General features: G+C 50.1%; 1 protein-coding gene across 3 annotated transcripts; it reads left to right on the top strand.

Moving 5' to 3' along the window:
- The first annotated feature begins 6,027 nt into the window (after positions 1 to 6,027).
- On the top strand, positions 6,028 to 19,314 carry GINS4 (GINS complex subunit 4). 3 transcript variants are annotated; one of them, XM_082608623.1, is made up of 8 exons: positions 6,028 to 6,192; positions 6,850 to 6,964; positions 11,467 to 11,553; positions 12,369 to 12,482; positions 15,437 to 15,534; positions 15,699 to 15,787; positions 18,106 to 18,196; positions 19,082 to 19,314. In XM_082608623.1, exons 2-8 carry the CDS (start codon positions 6,869 to 6,871, stop codon positions 19,143 to 19,145), a joined length of 639 nt encoding a protein of 212 aa, XP_082464749.1. In that variant the 5' UTR covers positions 6,028 to 6,192; positions 6,850 to 6,868; the 3' UTR covers positions 19,146 to 19,314. The 3 variants fall into 3 exon arrangements, with proteins under 3 accessions (XP_082464749.1, XP_082464747.1, XP_082464748.1); XM_082608621.1 differs by having other exon boundaries at positions 18,286 to 19,139; XM_082608622.1 differs by having other exon boundaries at positions 6,796 to 6,964; positions 18,286 to 19,139.
- The last annotated feature ends 1,088 nt before the right edge of the window (positions 19,315 to 20,402 follow it).

Below are 20,402 nucleotides of genomic sequence, written 5' to 3'. Positions count from 1 at the left end.
CCCTCCCACCATGTAAGGTCACAGTGAAAAGACAGCCATTTGGAAGCCCTCACCAGACACTGACTTTGTTGGCACCATGACGTTGGACATCCCAGCCTCCAGACTGTGAGAAACAAATTTCTGTTCTTTATAAGACACCTACTCTATGGTATTTTGTTATAGCAGCCTGAATGGACAACCATCTAAAATGTCCTTCCTCTTAATGTTCTATATGTGTTACCCAGCTTTATTTTATCACCACCTGACAAACAATTGATATTTGTTTATTGTCTGTCTCCCATCATATGGTTTGTGTTTCCTATTCACTGCTTTACCTCTAGCACCTACACAGGGCCTAGCAGTAGATACTCAAGTATCACTAGATGCTCAGAAATATTTGTTGAATGAAGAAATGAATGCACGTGGGAATGAGGGGTGCCGTGCTAGATTTGGGGATACCTTCAGGGAATTCACAACCTAATAGGAGAAACGGACATTTTAACACTGCCATATACTGTGATAAATGCTATATCAGAATAGTGTAAGGTATAGTGTAAGGTATATACACTGACCTAATTGCTAGGGATGGTTTCACAGAGGAAGAGGTACCTCGGCTGAGTCCTGAAGGATGCGTACAAGTTCGTTAGGTGGTTACAGGGAAAGAGAGAAGCCTAGAAAGAGGGAACAGGAGGTGCAAAGAGAGGAGACAAAATCCCTCATGTCCCTGAGCAGTTCCACATGAAGGGAGCAAAGCGGGTATAAGGGGGAAACACCGAATAACAAGAAGATCAACAGTGCTGCTTTCAGAGCATGACTAAAATCATACAACCTCCCGACTCCTCTCAGGGGACTCCCTCCAGCCTCCAACAACCCGCTTCCCTGCAGTGTCTAAGCCTGAGGTGTTCTGTCCACGCTCCTCCAAGGAAAGCTTCAAGAGTGGACGAGAGGGCTTCCCTGGTGGCGCAGTGGTTGAGAGTCCGCCTGCCGATGCAGGGGACACAGGTTCGTGCCCCGGTCCGGGAAGATCCCACATGCCGCGGAGCGGCTGGGCCCGTGAGCCATGGCCGCTGAGCCTGCGCGTCCGGAGCCTGTGCTCCGCAATGGGAGAGGCCACAGCAGTGAGAGGCCCGCGTACTGCAAAAAAAAAAAAAGAAAAGAAAAGAAAAGAAAGAAAGAAAAAAAGAGTGGACGAGAGAACGTAATCTTACACTCTGCCCGAGGAGGTGCCAGCCTTGGCTGGTGTCGGCCTCTGCTTCCTCGTTAACAAAGCTCAGGCAAAGTGAGAAGACAGCATCTACAGCTTTGCCCAGGGCTGGGGAGCCTTCATAAGAGCTGAAGTCAAAGCCAGATGCTCTATTTCCTGGGTCAGCTTTCTTTTCAGAAGATGGGTTCCCCTCCACAGCAAACTGACTCTTTTTGTTATTCCTAAGGCTCATTCTGGGCTTGGGAGGAAAAAAAGCATCCTCCCATCAACCATAAGGCAACAAGACACAAAGGTGGAGGTCGCGTCTGTGCTAGAAACTAGAAACACATTAAGACCGAACTAAGGAAAGAGGGTCTCACCATGCTCCTACAAGGGAGCAGGTAGGAGAATAGAGCATTAAAGCTTTGTACCTGCTTTTTTTTTTTTTTTTTTGGCTAAACAATAGTACAAAGCCACATTATTCTTGAAACTGTGATCACAAAGCTTAGAAGAGATTTGAAAAGTTTATATCTTTATTGGAAACATATATAGGTTAATTCAATGTGCTTTAAAGATGGAATTTGAGTAAGGGATGAGGAGCTATAAAGTCTGAGGGGTTAAAGAGGAATTAGAAATATCATGCACTGCCCAGATTTTACATTTTTCAGGGCTCTGACCCCCTGAGTTTTCCAGCATCTCAGCCATACAACTGCGTGTGGGGTTTTACCATCAGCCAGAAAAACACTTACAATTCACCAATCGACAGCTTTCCTTGTGTGGCTAAAAGGAAATATTCTAAGAGTACTTTTCTGCTTTCCTTAAAAATGCAAACCGCCCTCTTCCTTTCCTACGCTTAGGCCAAGTCTTCATTCATTCAGAACAACTGGGGCTTAAACTCTGCTTAACAAATACACTCCCCAAGACTCAGTGCTTTGCTTCTGAGGGTATCAAGACCAAGAATGTGATGGAATTCAGAGGAAGGAAACATTGAGAAACAGCTGTTGACCAAATGAGCAAGGGCAGTGATGATACATGAACAGTAATGATGGTATTACTTTGTATTTAGAAAGCATCATCTTCAAAAAGGCTCACGGTACTGTATAGATATGTATATGTTGTCTTTTATCCTTAGTGATTGAAAAAAATTAGGACCATTCTTATTAATGCATACTTCCATACCTAACCACATATATTTTGGCTGTTTCCATTTGCCTTGTCTTTAAGTGAAATCAACTCCTTCATTGAGCAGTATCTGGAAATTGCATTGACTTTCTTCAATTGTACAGGGTCCTATTTTCTGTATCCTCTTCACCGTTGGGCACTAGCTTCTTCCTTCTTTTGCTATGTTGGTAGCTTCATGTTTTACTCATCTGAATTCATGCTGGCATGTTCACTTGCTCTTTTCATCATCAGAACTTGCCTATAAATTCTGTCCTGCAATTCCATACATCACCATCAAACTTTACCCTCCTGCTATCATAACTTACGTAATTCTCTTTTTCACGTGATCATTTTCATGAAAGGCGTTCCGTTTGCACGGCTATGTAATTATTTTTTAAAACTTCTTGACAATGGGGCTACGTCCACCAGATGTTCCTGATTTTTCTCTCCATTCAACGTAATGTAACTTAGGTCGGGTCATTTCTCCCACCTTCTTGAACTTCACAGGCCAACCGTCCCACCAGAAGTTTGTGCTGCTCGCCCACAGGCAGCTCTGTAGATCCTCTTTGGATGTCTCCTTCAATGCTCCTTCTTTACATAGCAGAAATCGTTCTCTGCCAACTCATTTGACTCTAGAGTGATTTTATCTGATGAATATTAGTTGGAACCAAAGATCTTAGAAGCAAAAGCTGAGGGGGGGCCCCAATTATGTATCTATCCCTCTGCCTTCAGGAAGGCACATCTTGTTCTCACTGGACAGGCAGTACAACCGATCGAAGCCCAAAGAAGTGATGTGTCCCAGGTCACGGCCCTGTTTAGTAAGGAAGCAGGAGCTGGACGCCAGCTCCCCAGCTGGGGCATAACAGGAGACCAGGGTGGCAGTTGGCACCGTGGAAGGGAAGACTCTGAGTGAGCAAACTTAGCAATGGGTACTCATACAGGGAAGTCATCGGTGAGTGGACTCCAATCTAGAACACTTAAGGAATATTTGGAAAGACCATTGCAAAGCTATGTAGGAATGAGAATTATGGAAGAATGGGATTGTGCTCAGAAACTAATGTTCATGTCCTCTAAGGCTGATTAAAAACCACCCAAAATGGACTTCCCTGGTGGCGCAGTGGTTAAGAATCCGCCTGCCAATGTAGGGACACAGGTTCAATCCCTGGTCTGGGAAGATCCCACATGCCGCGGAGCAACTAAGCCCACGAGCCACAACTACTGAGCCTGCGCTCTAGAGCCCATGTGCCACAACTACCGAGCCTGCGTGCCACAACTACTGAAGCCCGAGCACCTAGAGCCCATATTCCTCAACAAGAGAACACTGCAATGAGAAGCCCACGCACTGCAACTAGAGAAAGCCTGTGATAGCAACGAACACCCAATGCAGCCAAAAAAATTTTTTAAATAAAAAAAGAAAAAAACCCAAAACTTAGGGCCTTAAAACAACTATATTTTGCTCAAAATCTGCAATCTGGGCAGTGCTCTGCCGGGATGGCTTGTTTCTGCTCCCTTAGGGTCAGCTGGGGTCGCTCAAAGTCTAAGAGCTAGAACCGTCTGAAGGCTCCTTCGACTCAGACATCTGAAGGACAGAACAGCTGGGGTTCCTTGGACATGGCTCTCCATCTCTAAGTGACCTTTCCATGTGGACCTTCCATGGCAGCTGCAGGACAGCCAGACATCTTACCTGTCAGCTCATGGCTCCCAAGGGATGCAGCTCAAGAAAGACAGTGGGTGGAAGCTGCACCACCTTTCACGACTCAGCTCCGGAAGCCGTTCAGCATCACTTCTGCCACGTTCTCTTGGTCCAGGCAGTTACAAAGATCTTCCCAGATTGAAGAGGAGAGATCACAACCAGCAATCCCATTCCTGGGCATATATCCAGACAAAACTCTAATTCAGAAAGATATATATACCCCTGTGTTCATATCAGCACTATTTACAATAGCCAGGACATGGAAACAACCCAAGTGCCCACCGACAAATGAATGGATAAAGAAGATGTGGTATATATATACAATGGAATACTACTCAGCCATATAAAAGAATGAAATAATGCCATTTGAAGTAACATGGATGGACCTAGAGATGATCATACTGAGTGAAGTGAGTCAGACAGAGAAAAACAAAACCATATGATATCACTTATGTGGAATCTAAAATATGACACAAATGAACTTCTCTATGAAACAGAAACAGACTCAGACACGATTCAGAGTTTGGGATTAGCAGATACAAACTATTACAGAGAGAACAGATAAACAACAGGTCCTACCAGATAGCACAGGAAACTATATTCAGTATCCTGGGATAAATCATAATGGAAAAGAATATGAAAAAGAATCTGTATGTATATATGTATATATATATATATAACTTAATCACTTTGCTGTACAGCAGAAATGAACACAATTGTAAATCAACTACATTTCAACAAAATAAGATTTTTTTAAAAAGGGGAGATCACAAACTCCACCTCTTGACAGAGAGGTGGGAGCAGAAGGTTCAGGATAAGACTGATGTCAGAGCAGCTCTCTTGGGAAAACACAACTTGCCACAACTAAAAACCACTGGGTCACCAACCACTGCAACACAGAATTGAAATGGACCTGGAAAAGGCCATCATCTGTCATTAACAGAACTCGTTCTGCAAGCACAGCTCAAAGGGCCCTTCCCTTGGAATACCTCTTTGCTGTCCCCAGCTTCCTCAGCCCTTTGTAAATATGTCCACTCTCTCACTCAGTATATTCTATTGTAATTATTTTTATAACACTATTGTAATCAGGCAGGTACTACCCAATCGGTCAATTAGCCGGACTTTTTTCTAATCACATCACAAAGCATCTTCAGATTGGTGGGGAAGAGACACTTCTAGGGGGGCCAGAAGCGACACTTTGCACAGAAAACAAAGGAGAGCGGAAAGAAAAGCATCAGCAATTCAGAGATGAAAAACTATAATCACACAAAGGAAAAAAAAAATATATATATATATCTTTGCCCTACAGTAAAGGCAGAAGGCATAAACTGTAAATGTCAAAATAACCTAGAGAGCAGCTGGGATGGAAGCATTGCCTAAAGCTATGGTTCTCCAAGCTCACCTGCCTCAGAATCACCTGATGAAACTGTTGAACGTCTCCCCCCTCCTCCCCCGCCCCCCGCTAGTTCCCGATTCCGCAGGTCTTGGATTGGCCTGAGAACTTGCATTTTTCTCGGGTCCCAGCCGATTTGTTGCTGGTGGTCTGGAACCGCGTTTTAAGAACCACTCGCCTAAAGTCTTTTAGAGCTGGGAGTAGTGGCCACAGGTGCAGCCCCTGCAGATATGCGGTAACCAGAAGGGCCACCAGAGAAGTGGGTGGAGAAGCCGACCCAAGAGGTGGAAGCGGCCTGATTTATCACAGCCCACCTCTCTGTAGGCCCGGCTACCGGCCAGAGCACACGCGGACGGCTGCAACCGGTGGCGGGAAGGCCCACGCCGCCGGAGCCCCCAGCCGCGGTGACCAGGCGCCTCCTGCCGACGGTCCTTGGGAGGTGTCATCCTGCACCGCACACCCTTGCCGGGACGAGGTGGGCGGGGCCCAACTCGGGCCCGCCTCCATTCCGGAAGTGCCCCATCGGCGACGCAATTCCCGCCCCCAGGGTGGGCGGGGCCGTCTGGCCGTGATTGGTCAGCCCCGTCCGTGCGCAGTGACGTTGAGTCCGGACGGGAAGTGTCCAAGAGGAGCGCGGGAGCTGAGAAGTGGAGGGTTAGCTGCGTCCCGGAAAGGCCTTTCGCGGACCATTCTGCGGCTGGTGCTCCTCGGGCTGCTTCCCGCGAGCGTCCGGCCCTCGCCACCCGCCAACCCGGGGTGCCTTCGCAGCCTGCCCAGGCCCGGGTGAGCGTCCGAGTGGGACCGCTGGGAGTGCGCGCGCGTCTTGCGCGCGCGCGCGCGCCTGGAGGGAGGCGGTGACCCTGTGTTCGTGGCCCCGGGAGGCGAGCGGGAGCATTGTGCTCTCGGTGTCCCTAAGGCTCCGGGGACGCGCCCTCGTCCCCACCACCCGCCTTCCTAAGCCCTTTGGGTCACCGACCGGACAGATGTTGCTGGGCCTTGTGGCTCCAGGAAACGGGCATGGATTGGTTCTCCCAGCAATTTTATTTGCCTGCTCTTAGTGAAGAGCCGTGCTGAGCGCAGGGGCTGCACAGGTCACTGTGTCCCCAGTCCTTAGAGGTGCAAGGATTCATATTAGAGCTGAAGTGAACGCAGCCCCCGAGGAGAGGACCTCCTCCTGGAAGGCAAACAGATAATTACTGCAGGGTGTGGTAGGTGCTCAATTCAGGGTGCACGTGGAAGCCCTTGTAAGGAGTGATCGCTTTGAGAAATTGATCCCTGACCTAAGATTTGAAGAAAGAGATGAAGAATTACAAAACCAAAACCTGTGAATTCCCTAGCCACTGCCAGTGAGCCTCTACAACCGCAGTAAACCTTTCCCTTTTCCAGGTTCTTGAAAAGAAGTGGAACACACAGCATAGTATGGGTTCTTTTATTTATTAGGTTCCTGGTTTCAGAGAAGATGACAGAGGAACTGGATCTCTCGGGACAGGACTCTGATGCGGGGAGTGAGGAGGTGGTCCTGACCCCTGCAGAGCTCATTGACAGGCTGGAACAGGTAAGCAGCCCAAACAGAATCCCCCTGCTCCAAGCTCAGCCTTTTTATTTAGTCCAGCTGTGCAAATGTCAGGAATCAGGAAATGAGATGGAACTCTAGGCTTATTTCAAGAGAAGAGAGACCTCATCTTACCGTCTACACAGAAATAGGAAGCAGGGGGACAGCCGGATAGAAACCTCATAATGTCAGACACAAAATTCTCAAGTGGGGCCAGAGAGGGTCAGTTTTGGGGACATTTACGAGAACAGCTCACAGAGCAAAGGATCTGCTTGGTATTTGTGGGTACCGCAGAAGTGCTTGGTAGAGACTTGTAAGGTCTAGAAAGTGCTGAAACACCTTCTTTAGGAGAAAACTGGTCTTATTCTTCCTTTTCCTCCAAATACTTCCTTTTGTCCACCGTTCTGTATGTTTCCACTGCTTACCTCAAACCACTTCTGGGCCGTTTCTCCTTTTAGTCATAATCGCTGTGGCTTATTGAGTATTTCCTGCGTGCCAGGGCTTTTCACAACTGTTGTCTCAGGAGGCCTTGGTAGTTTCGGAGTTCAGACTACCTGTGTTTAAATCCCTGCATGCCACTCGTTTTTTTTTTTTTAATTTTATAATTAAAATTTTTTTTTGGCTGCGTCGGGTCTTCATTGCTGCACGCGGGCTTTCTCCAGTTGCGGCAAGCGGGGGCTACTCTTCGTTGTGGTGCACGGGCTTCTCATTGAGGTGGCTTCTCTTATCGCGGAGCACAGGCTCTAGGCGCGCGGGCTTCAGTAGTTGCAGCATGCAGGCTCAGTAGCTGTGGCGCGTGGGCTTCAGTAGTTGTGGCACACGGGCTTAGTTGCTCTGCGGCATGTGGGGTCTTCCCGGACCAGGGCTTGACCCCGTGTCCCCTGCATTGGCAGGCGGATTCTTAACCACTGTGCCACCAGGGAAGTCCCCACTCGTCTGTTTTACAACTTCGGCGGGTTGTATAGCTTGTCTCTAGCACTTCCTTGACTGTCAGTGGAGGTAGTAATAGAGGCTGCCTCACAGAGCTGTTGTGAGGATGAAATGGGGTATTATGTGTGAAGAGCTCAGAGTGTTGTCTGACGTGTGTTAGGTGCGAGTGGTCATAATCAGTACAGCACCTCCCTGAGGCAAGCCCTATTGTCATCTCCATTTTACAGATGAGGAAACTGAGGCTTAGAGATGAGAGGTCTAAAGTAACTTGCCGAGGTCACACAACAGAGCCAGGATGTGAACCAGTTCTCTTTGATATACTACACCTGCTGCCTTCTTCTTCTTCCTCTCACCGCCCCTTTCCAGAGCTCTCTCATGTTTGTTACTTTAGGATTCTTCATTCTTTCCTACCATTACATGCCATCGTGAGTGATAAAACGCAAGGAAGGTCATTTAAAAATGATGTCTCAGACCTTTTTAAGAATCTGGTGAAACCTCTGGCCCTCCCTCCCAGAATAATGCACATATACACCCGTGCAGAACTTTGCATGTAATTTCAGGAGATTCACAGGCACCCTGAAAATTTAAAACCCAATGAGATATCACTTATACCCATCCGAGTGGCAGAAATGAAACAGGTGAACAGTATAAAGGGTTGTCAAGGATGTAGAGAATTTAGCACGCTTGTATACCACGATGTGCATGTACATTGGTACAGTCACTTTAAAAAAATAATGTTATTTTCTGGTCAGGTTAAAGAAGGCACACGTGTCTTGTGGCCGAATTATTCTGGGTGCATACCTAGAGTACGGCATATACACATAACGAGGGAGAAAAACAGCAGTAAAATGAGTAAAAGCTCCTGCCACAGCATGGACAGCTGTCAGGAGCATCACATGGAAGAACAAAAGATAAGTTGCTGAAGAAACCGTCTGTGTACCGTTCAAACCCTTGCAAAGCTGTCGTCCAGGGCAGAGCTTGCCAGCTTGGTGGTGCTTCACACGCTGAGGCTCTGCAAAGGCTCAGATGCTGACCCTCGCCCTCCAGGTCAGCCGGGCCCAGACTGCTGGCCTCTTCTGGGTGTCCTCAGGGCTCCCTGGGAGGGAGCCCAAGGAGGGTGGGGTCTGGCGGCCTTGGGAGTGGGTGAGCAGGCGTCACACCTGTGACCTGATGCTCTCCTGCCCTCGCCACCGCCTGGACAGCTGCTGTGTAGCATGGCCTCAGGGCCGGCCTGAAAGGCCACTGATGAGCACAGCTCCGGGAGCATACGTAGGATACTCTTGAATACTGGTAAAAATACGATTTAAAACTTGGTACCTAAAATGCAAAGTTCCTCATTGTAATGGTCGTATTCGTTTGCTAAGGCTGCCTAACAAAGTGCCACAGACTGGGTGGCTTTGCTGACAGAAATTTATCTCCTCAGTTCTGGAGGCTCTTCTGTCTGAGACGAGATCAAGGTGCTGACACGGTTGGTCTCCTCTGAGGCCTCTCTCCTGGACTTGGAGACGGCCGTCTTCTGTGTCCTCATGTGCTCTGTCTTCTCTGTAGACAATTTCCCATAGAGAGTGAATGTACATAAAGAAAAGAAGGTACCAGGGACTGAGCCTTGGGAAACTCCGTGTCTGTGTTCTCTTCTCCTCCTACAAGGACACCCACCTCGTGACCGCCTTTTAACCTAACTACCTCGTTAAAAGACCGCATCTCCAAATCCAGTCACATTCTGAGGTGCTGGGAGTTAGGGCTCTAACGTACAAATCGGCAGGTGGAGGCGGCACAGTTTCACCCGTAACAGTGATAAACAGGTTGTCGTTAAAATTTTTTCAATGCAGTCATTTCAAACAGAGAACTTGATTATTTTTAAAGAGACTGTGAACTTAAATACAAGTTTCTCCCTAAAAATTTTGAAAAGATTTTATTTGAGCATTTTGTACTAATATAAACTTTGCCCTACTGTTATATGTTTTATTACCGTGATTTCATACTGCAAGTGAGAAATCTCCCCCAAGTCTACTCCACTTTACCCAGTATACCATACAGTGCTAACATTTCTTTGAGTGCCCTGTCATGGAAAGGTTGGTAAGCACCATGTAGAGATAAAAACAGAAGTAATGAAACTACAGGAAATTAATCACTAAATTCAGGCTAATGATCACCTCTGAGGAGGGAGGGGACACAAGGGGACTTGTAAAATGATGATGATATTCTTTAATGAAGCTATGTGCCCATAGGTGTTTATCAGTATTATGTATCTCATAAATATTTTTGTACCTATTCAGTATTTAATAAAGTCAGGTAAAAAGAAAACCTGGGCTTCCCTGGTGGCACAGTGGTTAAGAATCTGCCTGCCAATGCAGGGGACGTGGGTTCGAGCCCTGGTCTGGGAACTAAGATCCCAGATGCCGCAGGGCAACTAAGCCCGTGCGCCACAACTACTGAGCCTGCGCTCTAGAGCCCGTGAGCCACAACTACTGAACCCACGTGCCACAACTACTGAAGCCAGCACGCCTAGAGCCCGTGCTCCGCAACAAGAGAAGCCACCGCAATGAGAAGCCCGCGCACCGCAACAAAGAGTAGCCCCCGCTCACCACGACTAGAGAAAGCCCATGTGCAGCAACGAAGACCCAATGCAGCCAAAAATAAACAAAATAAAATAAATAAATTTATTTTAAAAAAAAGAAAATCTCCTGCTTTATAAGTTCTCTATGACAGTTTGATCTTTTCTCATTCATTATGCTACTTGAAAAGACAGATTGTCTTTCTGGTTAATTTTTATATATCTGCAACACTCTTCCAGAAGCTTGAGCACCTGAAAAAAAATTTTATGATAGTAGCAATACCGGTATTTAATAATGCGTCTGAATGGTGATAATTGGAGAAGCAGAGACTTAAGTGTGTCAGAATGAATAACTGGAGTGTGCTTGGCCTGTAACTCTGAGCTATGCTAGAACTCAATTTCCTGTGATTGAAAGATAAGTACAGCTTCCTCAGTCACCAGTGGATACTTCAGTTCCCTAAGCCTTGGTAATTTCTGAAACATACCAAGCATCTGGGCCTAAGTCATAAATTAGGGATTTAACGTCTTATTCCAAAAACTGCTTAATAGATAAATCTCCATTTCCTTTGTGATCCTTTGTACTCTTGGGCAGTTAGTAAATAACGTGATCTGTGTTTTCTCATCAACAAGGTAAGGATAACTGTATCCATTTCATCTCAGTTATGACAGAGATGAATGAAAAAATTATAAAGTGCTCTGAGCTGAATGGGAGGGCACTGGTGCCCCCTGGTGGGCAATAGCAGATACAGACACTGGTGCCCGGTGACAGGTACCGAGTGGACACCAGGTAGGGTTACTCTCAGTCATAGGTGTACTGACAACACAGCCTTTCCACTAAAGGAAATAAAAAAGCCATCATTAAACATAGCTTGTCTTCAAAGCATTTCCAGTATTTCCAACCGGTAGACAGTTTCTTTGCTGAGGCGGCTGTGATTTTAGGGGTGAGTACTGACTCACAGGCTTATTTTGCTCCATTGTGAGTAATGCCCCTTTGTGCGTTTTTCGGGCATTGTTTTTTTAGGCCTGGATGAATGAAAAGTTTGCCCCTGAGCTGCTGGAAAACAAGTCGGAAATCGTGGAGTGTGTCATGGAGCAGCTGCAGCACATGGTAAGAGGTGCCTCCCTCAGCGTTCAGAGGAGGGCAGCTTAGAAGGTGTGTCGGCATGGTGAGAGGCCGTAGGCTGACAGCAAATCTGTTCCGTGGGGCCCAGCCTAGTTTGGGGTTTTTTTTTCTTTTTTAATGTTGAATTATCTACATTTACAAAGCCTGGGAGCTCCTATGAACATCTGGCTGTCAGCTTCTAAAAACCTGTCCTCAGCATTCCTGCATTTGTACGCGAGAACAGCTGACCAGAGCAGGGTAGGGACCGCCCCTTCCAATGTGCTCCCCAGGCCCCCAGCTCCTGGCTGCCCACCTTTCTCAGGTGCCTTACCTGCCTGGCCCAGAAGCCTCTGAGTGTGCGGTCCTTGCCTTAGATGAACCGAGCTTCGGTCACTGACAGCCTCAGGGTAGCTTTGAAACGTTGGTCTTTTACAGTTTCTCAACTGGTGTTTTAACTACTTTCAAGACCCTTTAGACATTTCTTCTGTCTGCTGCCGTCCTTTACACTCGGGTTGGGGTTCTTCTGGGCCCTTCTGACCAGCCAGATTCAGATTCTATTCAAGTGGTCATTTTCTAAAAGTAAACGAGTGCTGTCTGCACTTTATGTCGTGAGACTGTGGTCATGTATTGTTTGTGTAGTTAATAAATTAGAAGGAAATGAGAGCCCTTAAGCGATGAGTTTTTTGTTCTCCTCTGACCTAAATGTAGCCTCTGAGTCCTTAACGTTGCCAATGATGATGGGCCGCGCGCTGATTGAACAAAAAAAGTCATTAGTCTTTGACTCTCAGGTTTCTTACAAACTTCTTTTTCTCTGTTAACAGGAAGAAAATCTCAGGAGGGCCAAGAAGGGGGACCTGAAGGTCGGCATCCATCAGATGGAGATGGAGAGGATCCGCTTCGTCCTGAGCAGCTACCTGCGGTGTCGGCTCACGAAGGTTGGGGGGCAGCTGTCGTGCGGACTGAGGGTCTTGGGAGGAGCCGGGAGGGTCCAGGGCCCGCAGGTGCTGCTGAGGCCCCACGTCAGGGGAGCCAGAGTCGGGAGGAGAAGCATCGACGGCACCGTTGTCTCCCACCTCCAGGGACACTGTTAGTCTGTCTGCTGCGCGAACGGCCCCCCCCCCGGAGGGACCGTCGGGCGGTGCTGAGCGTGGAGGTATTGGCAGTGGGTGAACAGGGAATACTGACCAGAGGGGACCTGGTTTTAAGAACTGTTTTGCATCTGTCGTTAAGTCAGTGTCAAGTGGACCGTGCTAATGACATTCAGCTATATCTCTGTGGCCGTCTAACTTATAAAAATGAAACGGCAAAACATGCTTATTTTCAATGACGTCTGTTTTAAACCTGGAAGTTCTTACCTCCTTGAAGTTTCTTTTAATTTGGCTCCAATTGTCCTCTTAGTTATTACAAAGCAAATACGCTTGATTCTTGAACACCATGGGTGTGAACTGCGTGGGTCCACTGATACACAGAATTTTTTCAATAAATATTTGCTGTAAAGTGATGCGAGGTTGGTTGAATCCAGATGCAGACCCAGGGATACGGAGGGCCGACTGCAAGGTGGGGGGAGGGGAGGGCTGCTGGCACACTCAAGCCCCGAGTTGTTCAAGGGCCAGCCGTACCCTCTACCATGTGGACGCGCTTCAGAGACTGAAGACAGCTCGGAAGGCTCTTGAGAGCCCTCTCAGCTAAACATTGCAGCCGTTTATTTCCATTTACTCTCCTGGTCTCTTCCCTTAAAAGGTTTATCAGTATCCTTCTTAAATTATCCCACCTACAGTGGAACAGAGTTCCCGTTGTAGTTTGGTCACTTTTGTGAAAAGCAGGATGATCACTTCCCTTGTGGATATCAGACTGGTAGAAACGCCACCCAGTATCTTGTAGTGTCTGACGGACACGTCACCCGGGGTTCATTCCGCACTCACCACGAGCACCACCTCTTTTGAAGTTTTTAAGCTGTTGTGATTATTATTACGCCATCCCGTCACTATCCTGTATTTCCATGGCTTGATTTTTGACCCTTCAGTGTAGGGCTCAATACTTGTCCCTCTTCAGCTTCTTTTTTTGGGCCATTTCCCTGGTCTCTGGATCCCAATCTTGTCACCTAGCGTATTAGTTATTTCAGCAAGTTGGATGAGTGTGTCATCAAAGGTCTTATCTGGTTCGTTAGTAGGACCGGGCCAGTGGTCGCTGTCCTGCCAGAGCCTTCCCCGCTGATTGGCGTCTGTCAGTTGAGCCCGTGTTCTTCTTTCACTCATTTATGTGTCTCCTAGTCTGTGCTGTCACCCAGCACCCCCGCTACAGCTTGTCCACAAGGACGTTAAAGACATCATCACGCATTTTGAAAAACTTGAGACGCGCTACGCCTCTCCCCACCCTCAGCTGCCAGGCCGCTCAGCTTTTTGGGGTGTGTGGTGAGGTGAACGCTCTTCACGCGCACCGCTACTTTCCTTTGAGTTCACAAACCGTCTGTCTGTAAGGCCACGTACAGCGTGAAGGACGCTGATGTGTGTTGGAAGAGTCCCCTCCTTTGTATTTTTGAAAATCAAGAAATGTGTCTGCCTCTAATCTTTCCCACCTCTTCTGAACTCGGTGACTCTGAGATTCTGAAGTGGCGTGTAGCTTTAGTGCATGACATGATACAGTAGCAGCGGTGATCTGCATAGGACAGGAGAAGGTGCTTCACACACTCAGACTCCGTACAGACGAGAATTTAGTTCATCCCAGAGCACAGTCCGTCCGAGCCGGGAGACCTCACCGCTGTAAGGAGAAGTGCTGCCTTACCTGGGCCTTCAGCTCCTCCTCGCCGTCATCATGGTCCTGCTCGCAGAGAGCGTTTCCCTGGCGGAGGTGATCGTGAGAGCTTTGACTCCAGACGAGGCTGCCTTTCCTGTTTCCTGACCACACACCTTTCTGTAGCTTTTAGCTTTGTTGTCGTTTTCTGGTAGTTCTTAGCATGCTTCCCAAGCCTCACCTCATTGTGGGTTTTATCCTTGCTGGTTATATTGTTTCTTTTGTTGTTGTTAATAAATTTATAAATTTATGAATTTATTTATTTATTTTTGGCTGCATTGGGTCTTCGTTGCTGGGCACGAGCTTTCTCTAGTTGCGGTGAGCGGGGGCTACTCTTCATTGCGGTGCACAGGCTTCTCGTTGCAGTGGCTTCTCTTGTTGCGGAGCACAGGCTCTAGGCACGTGGGCTCAGTAGTTGTGGCATGTGGGCCCAGTAGTTGTGGCTTGCAGGCTCAGTAGTTGTGGCGCATGGGCTCAGTAGTTGTGGCTCGCAGGCTCAGTAGTTGTGGTGCATGGGCTTAGTTGCTCCACGGCATGTGAGATCTTCCTGGACCAGGGCTCAAACCCGTGTCCCCTGCGTTGGCAGGCGGATTCTTAACCACTGCGCCACCAGGGAAGTCCCTGGTTATAGTTTTATAATCAAGCGTCACTCTCTGTCTGCTTAAATGTTCTGTGTGTGTCTCTCCAGCCTCTGTATCTGTTTCACTTCACAGGTTGTACAGTTGTGTCTGTACAGTGACACAGAAGTGCTGGGTAACAGCCCCTTCCTTTCTCTTAACTTCCATTTCCAATTGTCTCACCAGAGTTTCTTTCATGAAAGCCTCTCATCCTTTTTAAACTGTCTTCCTTTTTTGAGCCCTGGCCTTTGCTCCAACTTCTCTGAAACCCGCCTTCGTGAAGTCCAGTGTGTAAGTCTTATGATTAGAAAGAGTCTCAACCATGAAAACGTGTCATTTTAAGAGTCACTTTCTAGATTAACCTCGACCTGTTTCAGAAAACTAGCATGTATGCCACTGGAAGCAGGCGAGACCTTCGATGACACACTTGATCAAACTTGCTGATGGCAAAAAGCGTTGACAGGTGTCTCCTGTCCCCACAGATAGAGAAGTTTTTCCCTCACGTCCTTGAAAAGGAGAAGACACGCCGTGAGGGGGAGCCTTCCAGCCTTTCTCCAGAAGAGTTTGCCTTTGCCAGAGAGTGAGTAAGCAGCGAGCGTGGGGCCCGCCTTTATTTCCCTGGCTTGCCAGTGTGAGTTTGGTGGTTGTGTCCCTGAGGCCAGTCGCAGGGCCACTGCTGTTGGCCTTATAGCCCTGGTGGCTCCGGGGCGTGTCGTCACTGCGATGTGGCTTTGTGTGTTTCAGGTACCTGGCCAACACAGAGACCTACCTGAAGAACGTTGCCTTAAAGCACATGCCTCCTAATTTACAGAAGGTGGACCTCTTGAGGGCAGGTGGGCAGAGCATTCTCCTTTCGGACGTCCCGAGGGGCCGTAGTTTACACCCCGCGTGTCTCCAGGTGCCTTAGCATAGCATCTTCATCTCCACTCCCTTCTCTCAAACATGGGCAAATAGGTGCATAGATAAGTCAACAGAAAAGAGACAGAGGGGAAGCGTTCTGGGTTAAAAACCAAGAATTGTGAAAAGCAGGCGCCAGGGTGCCGATTGCAGCATCACTTCTGTGTTCTTCCGGTTCGGAGGAAATTCTCGTAGCTTCCACTGTAAGTGCAGGCTCACCCGCGTACGCAGTCACCTCCTGAGGGTCCGTGCTGTGCTCAGCTCCTCTGGGTGAGGAAGATGCCGGGGTCTCTGGTCTCCGGGGGCAGCAGCGTCCCCCTCACAGGTTCCAGGCCATGCAGGGCCTGTCTCCTCCCGGGGGAACGTTAGCTGGGAGGCTGGGACACCGGGGATCCCTCAGGGCTCCTGATCTTCGGTTGTGAGCAGCCTCCCGTCTGTGGGAAGGAGAGCAGGACAGACGGCAGGGAGACGCCAGGGAGGGAAGCACGGCCATCTCCTCTGCCTCTCGCCCCCTTGCTCGGTCCCCCGAAAGTCTGCCAAGCCAAGGGGGGGCCCTGGTGGTAACCCCTAACCTTGGATCAGCCAGCAGGGCCCCTGGCATGTGGCCTCCAGTCCACCTCCCTGGTCTTTCCCAGCTCGCCATGTCCACACAGGACCTCACGGGGGCCTGGAGTCCACGGGTTCCCAAGCTGAGTCCAGGACAGCCGAGCCCTGAGCGTCCCTCGCCGACCCAGCCTGGGGGCCGCGCTCTGAGCCCTGCCGCTGGCGGGGGACTTAGCCCCGGCTGTCACAGCTAAGTACCACTGACAGGACGGGGGCGCCTGACCAGCCGGCCTGGATCTTCTCATAGATCTGGAGGCCAGAGTCCGTGGTCAGGGTGCTGACAGTGTTGGCTTCCCTGAGTCTCTCTCCTTGGCTTGCAGGCAGCCGCCCCCTGCACATGCACCCTGCTGTCTGTCCCTCTCCTCATCAGGTTGCATCAGGACCCCACCCTGATGTCTTCATTTTGCCTCTTTAGAGGCCTGGTTTCCAAATCCATTCCCATCCTGAAGTACTGGGGTTCGGGGCTTCAGCGTGTCATTGTGGAGGGGACACCAGGAGCAAGCCCACCGCGTGCCGGGCTTGTGGAACTCTGAACTGGTCGTTTTGGTGAACCTGCCTGAGGGACACAGGAGGCCCAGTCCGTGTCTAGTTCGGCCACTTTCGTCTGCACTTATGAGTGGAGCAAGGACCACGTCCCTAATCATTGCCCAGCACCACCTGTCGTATCCAGTTGAGCCGGGTCCAGGCCGTTGCCCCAGAGCTGCTTCTACTTGATGCTGGCCAACACCTCCTAACGCTCATGTGTCGCTTGTCCTGGGTCCCTTCTAAGGACCAGAGCTGGGCGCCTAGGGCTGGAGCTGTACGGGAGCCAGCCTACCCAAGTGAGATCAGAGCCTTGCTCAGCCCAGATGCCCCCTGGAGCACGGAGACCACAATGGCAGGGTCGTGGAAGGGTGTTGTAGCCTATCATCCTTCGAGGGTCTCCTCAAATCAGCAGCTGCCCACTGGGCCCAGCTGACCCTGCTGAAGTTGGTGTCTCTGGCAGGCCCAGAACCCCCGAGCAGCCCAGGAGACCCTCCCCAGACCTTTGCGGTCAGTTATCCTGACCCCCCTCCCGTAGACGGAACCGATGGCAGCCCCACACCTGAGCTGGGCTCTGAACACTGAGTCGTCCGGTGGGTTCTCCGGACCCCGCAGGTGATGGGGTCCTCGGCACAAACGGAGCCGCAGGCAGGGAAGGTCTGGAGGAGCTGCCAGTGCGGGGCACTTCTGGTAAAGTGCTGGCGGGTGGGAGGGAGGGAGGGATGCTTACGGCGCGCAGCCCGTGTTCGTCTCCCTGACATTCAAGGCCGTCGCCGTGTGACCCCGTCCCCCTAACATCCTGTCCTCCCTCCCTTTATACAGACATTCTTTCTGGCCCGATCCACACACTCGGTCCTCCTAAGACGCCCTGCGTGTCTCTCCAATAGCCCTCACCCTTCCTCCCAGGCACCCTGCAGATCTTAGGGCCTCATCACTTGTCAGATGAGCGGGTGCCGTGTGCAACCTTGAGGGAAGTATGCTGTTTCTAGAAGGAGCCAGATCTCTCCTCAGATCCCTGCCCCCAAGATGCTTTGTCCCTTTGTGCCTGAGGCAGTTAATCCCAGCAGCTTCTCCATCCCGATCTTGTCAGCTGAGCATTTTCTGATCACACTATCTGTCCTCCTGGCAGTTCCCAAACCAGATCTGGATTCGTATGTGTTTCTGAGGGTGAAAGAGCGACAAGAAAACATACTGGTAGAACCGGAAATAGATGAGCAGAGGTGAGTGGCGTTCGCGCTGTGGACGGTGGGAAACGCTCCTCCCCGTGGGGCTGCAGCCAAGCTCCGCGGGCACGTTGTTCCTTTTCCAGGGACTATGTGATCGACCTGGAGGAGGGCTCACAGCACTTGATGCGATACAAAACCATCGCACCCCTGGTCGCTTCTGGAGCCGTACAGCTGATTTAAAACCGGAAGAAACTAACCAAGTGTGAGGACGTGGAACGTTGGAGAGCGTATTTGGAAACCCCACGTGTCAGCCGGTGCCCGAGGACGGGAACTTTTCCCGGCAGTGCCATGGGTCACTGGGGCATTGAGATCCGCTCGGGGCAGATCCCTCCCTGGCTGCTCCAGCCAGGATCAGCAGGTGGGGTCATCGCTCCGCCGACCCCGCGGCTGGGCAGGGACACGGAAGCGCCCTTCGTGGTGGTGTTTGAACTGAGGAAAGTGAGGCCGAGGGGGTGCGTAGAAAGGCCTCGCTGCCTGTGATGAGGGGACTGGTGGGCCCCGACCTGACAGCGGCAGGAGCGCTCCCTCAGCCCTCCTGGTAGGAAGAGTGTAAATAGATGAAACCGTGTGGCCGCCCTGTATAGTATGTCACTGACTCGTGTAAACTCATCTCGCACTTAAAGCCAATGCTTTAAGTGCCTAACTGAGCATCACAGCCAGTAAACTAGTAACTAGGTCTCGGTTTCTTGGCAGAAGGAGCCCATGGGCCATTCCCAGCATGTTGTCTAGTGAGGTGCGTCCTCCCCGCGGGGAACTGCAGCATCAGGCGGTCTCCCAGACCAGCCTGCAGGCCATCTGCCAGCCCTGACCGGGGCCCCGGGGGCAGAGAAGCAGCAGCTCTCCTACGCTGCCACCTTAGCAGCAGCTGTTCCTTTTCAGGCTCTTCACTTTCTCAAGGCGAATGGATGAAATTAAACTTGGTGAGTGGACAGTGTCTCGGTGAGGGATGTACACACATGAATCGTCTTCCCTTGAAACGTGATACAGAGCAACTGCCTTCCATTCTTTCTTGCTCGATGCAAAGGCAGGTTTTCATCTACATGATGTTGGCTCTTGGAGTCATCAGTGTGATATTGCTGTCGTTTCCAAGAGAAATCACTAAGTGAAAGCAAGGAAGGTTTTATTCATTAATAAAAACGTTTTCTATCTCACGCAGTGCTTTGTTTTCTCCAGAGCGTTTTCACCCTCTTCAGCCATTCATTAAATAAATGTGCAGTGAGCATACAGTGTGCTGGGCACAGTCCACCACACGGGGGCTCCAAGCCAGAATGAGATGGTCACTGACCCTGCTCAGGTGGGAGAAGTGCCTTGAAGAGAGTTAGAACGGGGGTCTCACCAGCATGACTGACTGGGTGCCCTGAGAGGCTCTCACTGAATTAGGCTGAGGTCTGAATAACAAGAAGGGGCCAGACACAGAACTCGAAAGGCTTTCCAGGCAGAAAAGGCAGCTTGTGCAAAGGCCCTGAGGCAGAAACGAATTCTACCTGCAGTCGGTGTGGCTAGAAGGCAGTGGGCACAATGCAGAAGGGTGCAGGATTAAGGTCTGAGAGGCAGGCTGGCCCCAGATCACGTACGGCTTTGTTAGCAAGGACCCCATGGGTCCTCACAGCATTCTGAGAAGCAGGCAGGGCTGGGAGTAGGTGAGTAGGTGAGTAGGTGGGAAACAAGGCAGGCGTTTAGCAGTAGGTCTGAACCCAAGTCTCCTTCCTCGGGGCCACCTTGTGGTCCCGTGTCACCGTTGCCTCTGCTGTGGAAAGGAGAGGACCGGGCTGCATCGTGTCACCCGCTCCCGCCCTGTGCATGCCGGGCAGCATGGAGGAGTAAGGTCGTCACTGAAGCCACAGAGCTCATTGCTCCATTTCCTAGGTCACCTCTGCAAAGGAAGACTGGTTTAGATGAGCCATTTCGAAATAAAGGGGAAATTGAATTTCAAAACCAAGTGAAGGGAAATGATGTGGTTTAGTGTGACGTCTTTGACATTTTCAATTTGTGGGGAGTATTTTGCTTTATGGTTAAAAACTCATCACTGGGGCTTCCCTGGTGGCGCAGTGATTGCGAGTCCGCCTGCCGATGCAGGGGACACGGGTTCGTGCCCCGGTCCGGGAGGATCCCACGTGCCGTGGAGCGGCTGGGCCCGTGAGCCATGGCCCCTGAGCCTGTGCGTCCAGAGCCTGTGCTCCGCAACGGGAGAGGCCACAAC

The sequence above is a fragment of the Mesoplodon mirus genome (genome assembly GCF_964341445.2).
Source record: "Mesoplodon mirus genome assembly, chromosome: 20".
Lineage (NCBI taxonomy): Eukaryota > Metazoa > Chordata > Mammalia > Artiodactyla > Ziphiidae > Mesoplodon > Mesoplodon mirus.
The sequence above is the reverse complement of the archived record's forward strand: the minus strand, read 5'-3'. Positions and strand labels throughout refer to the sequence as shown.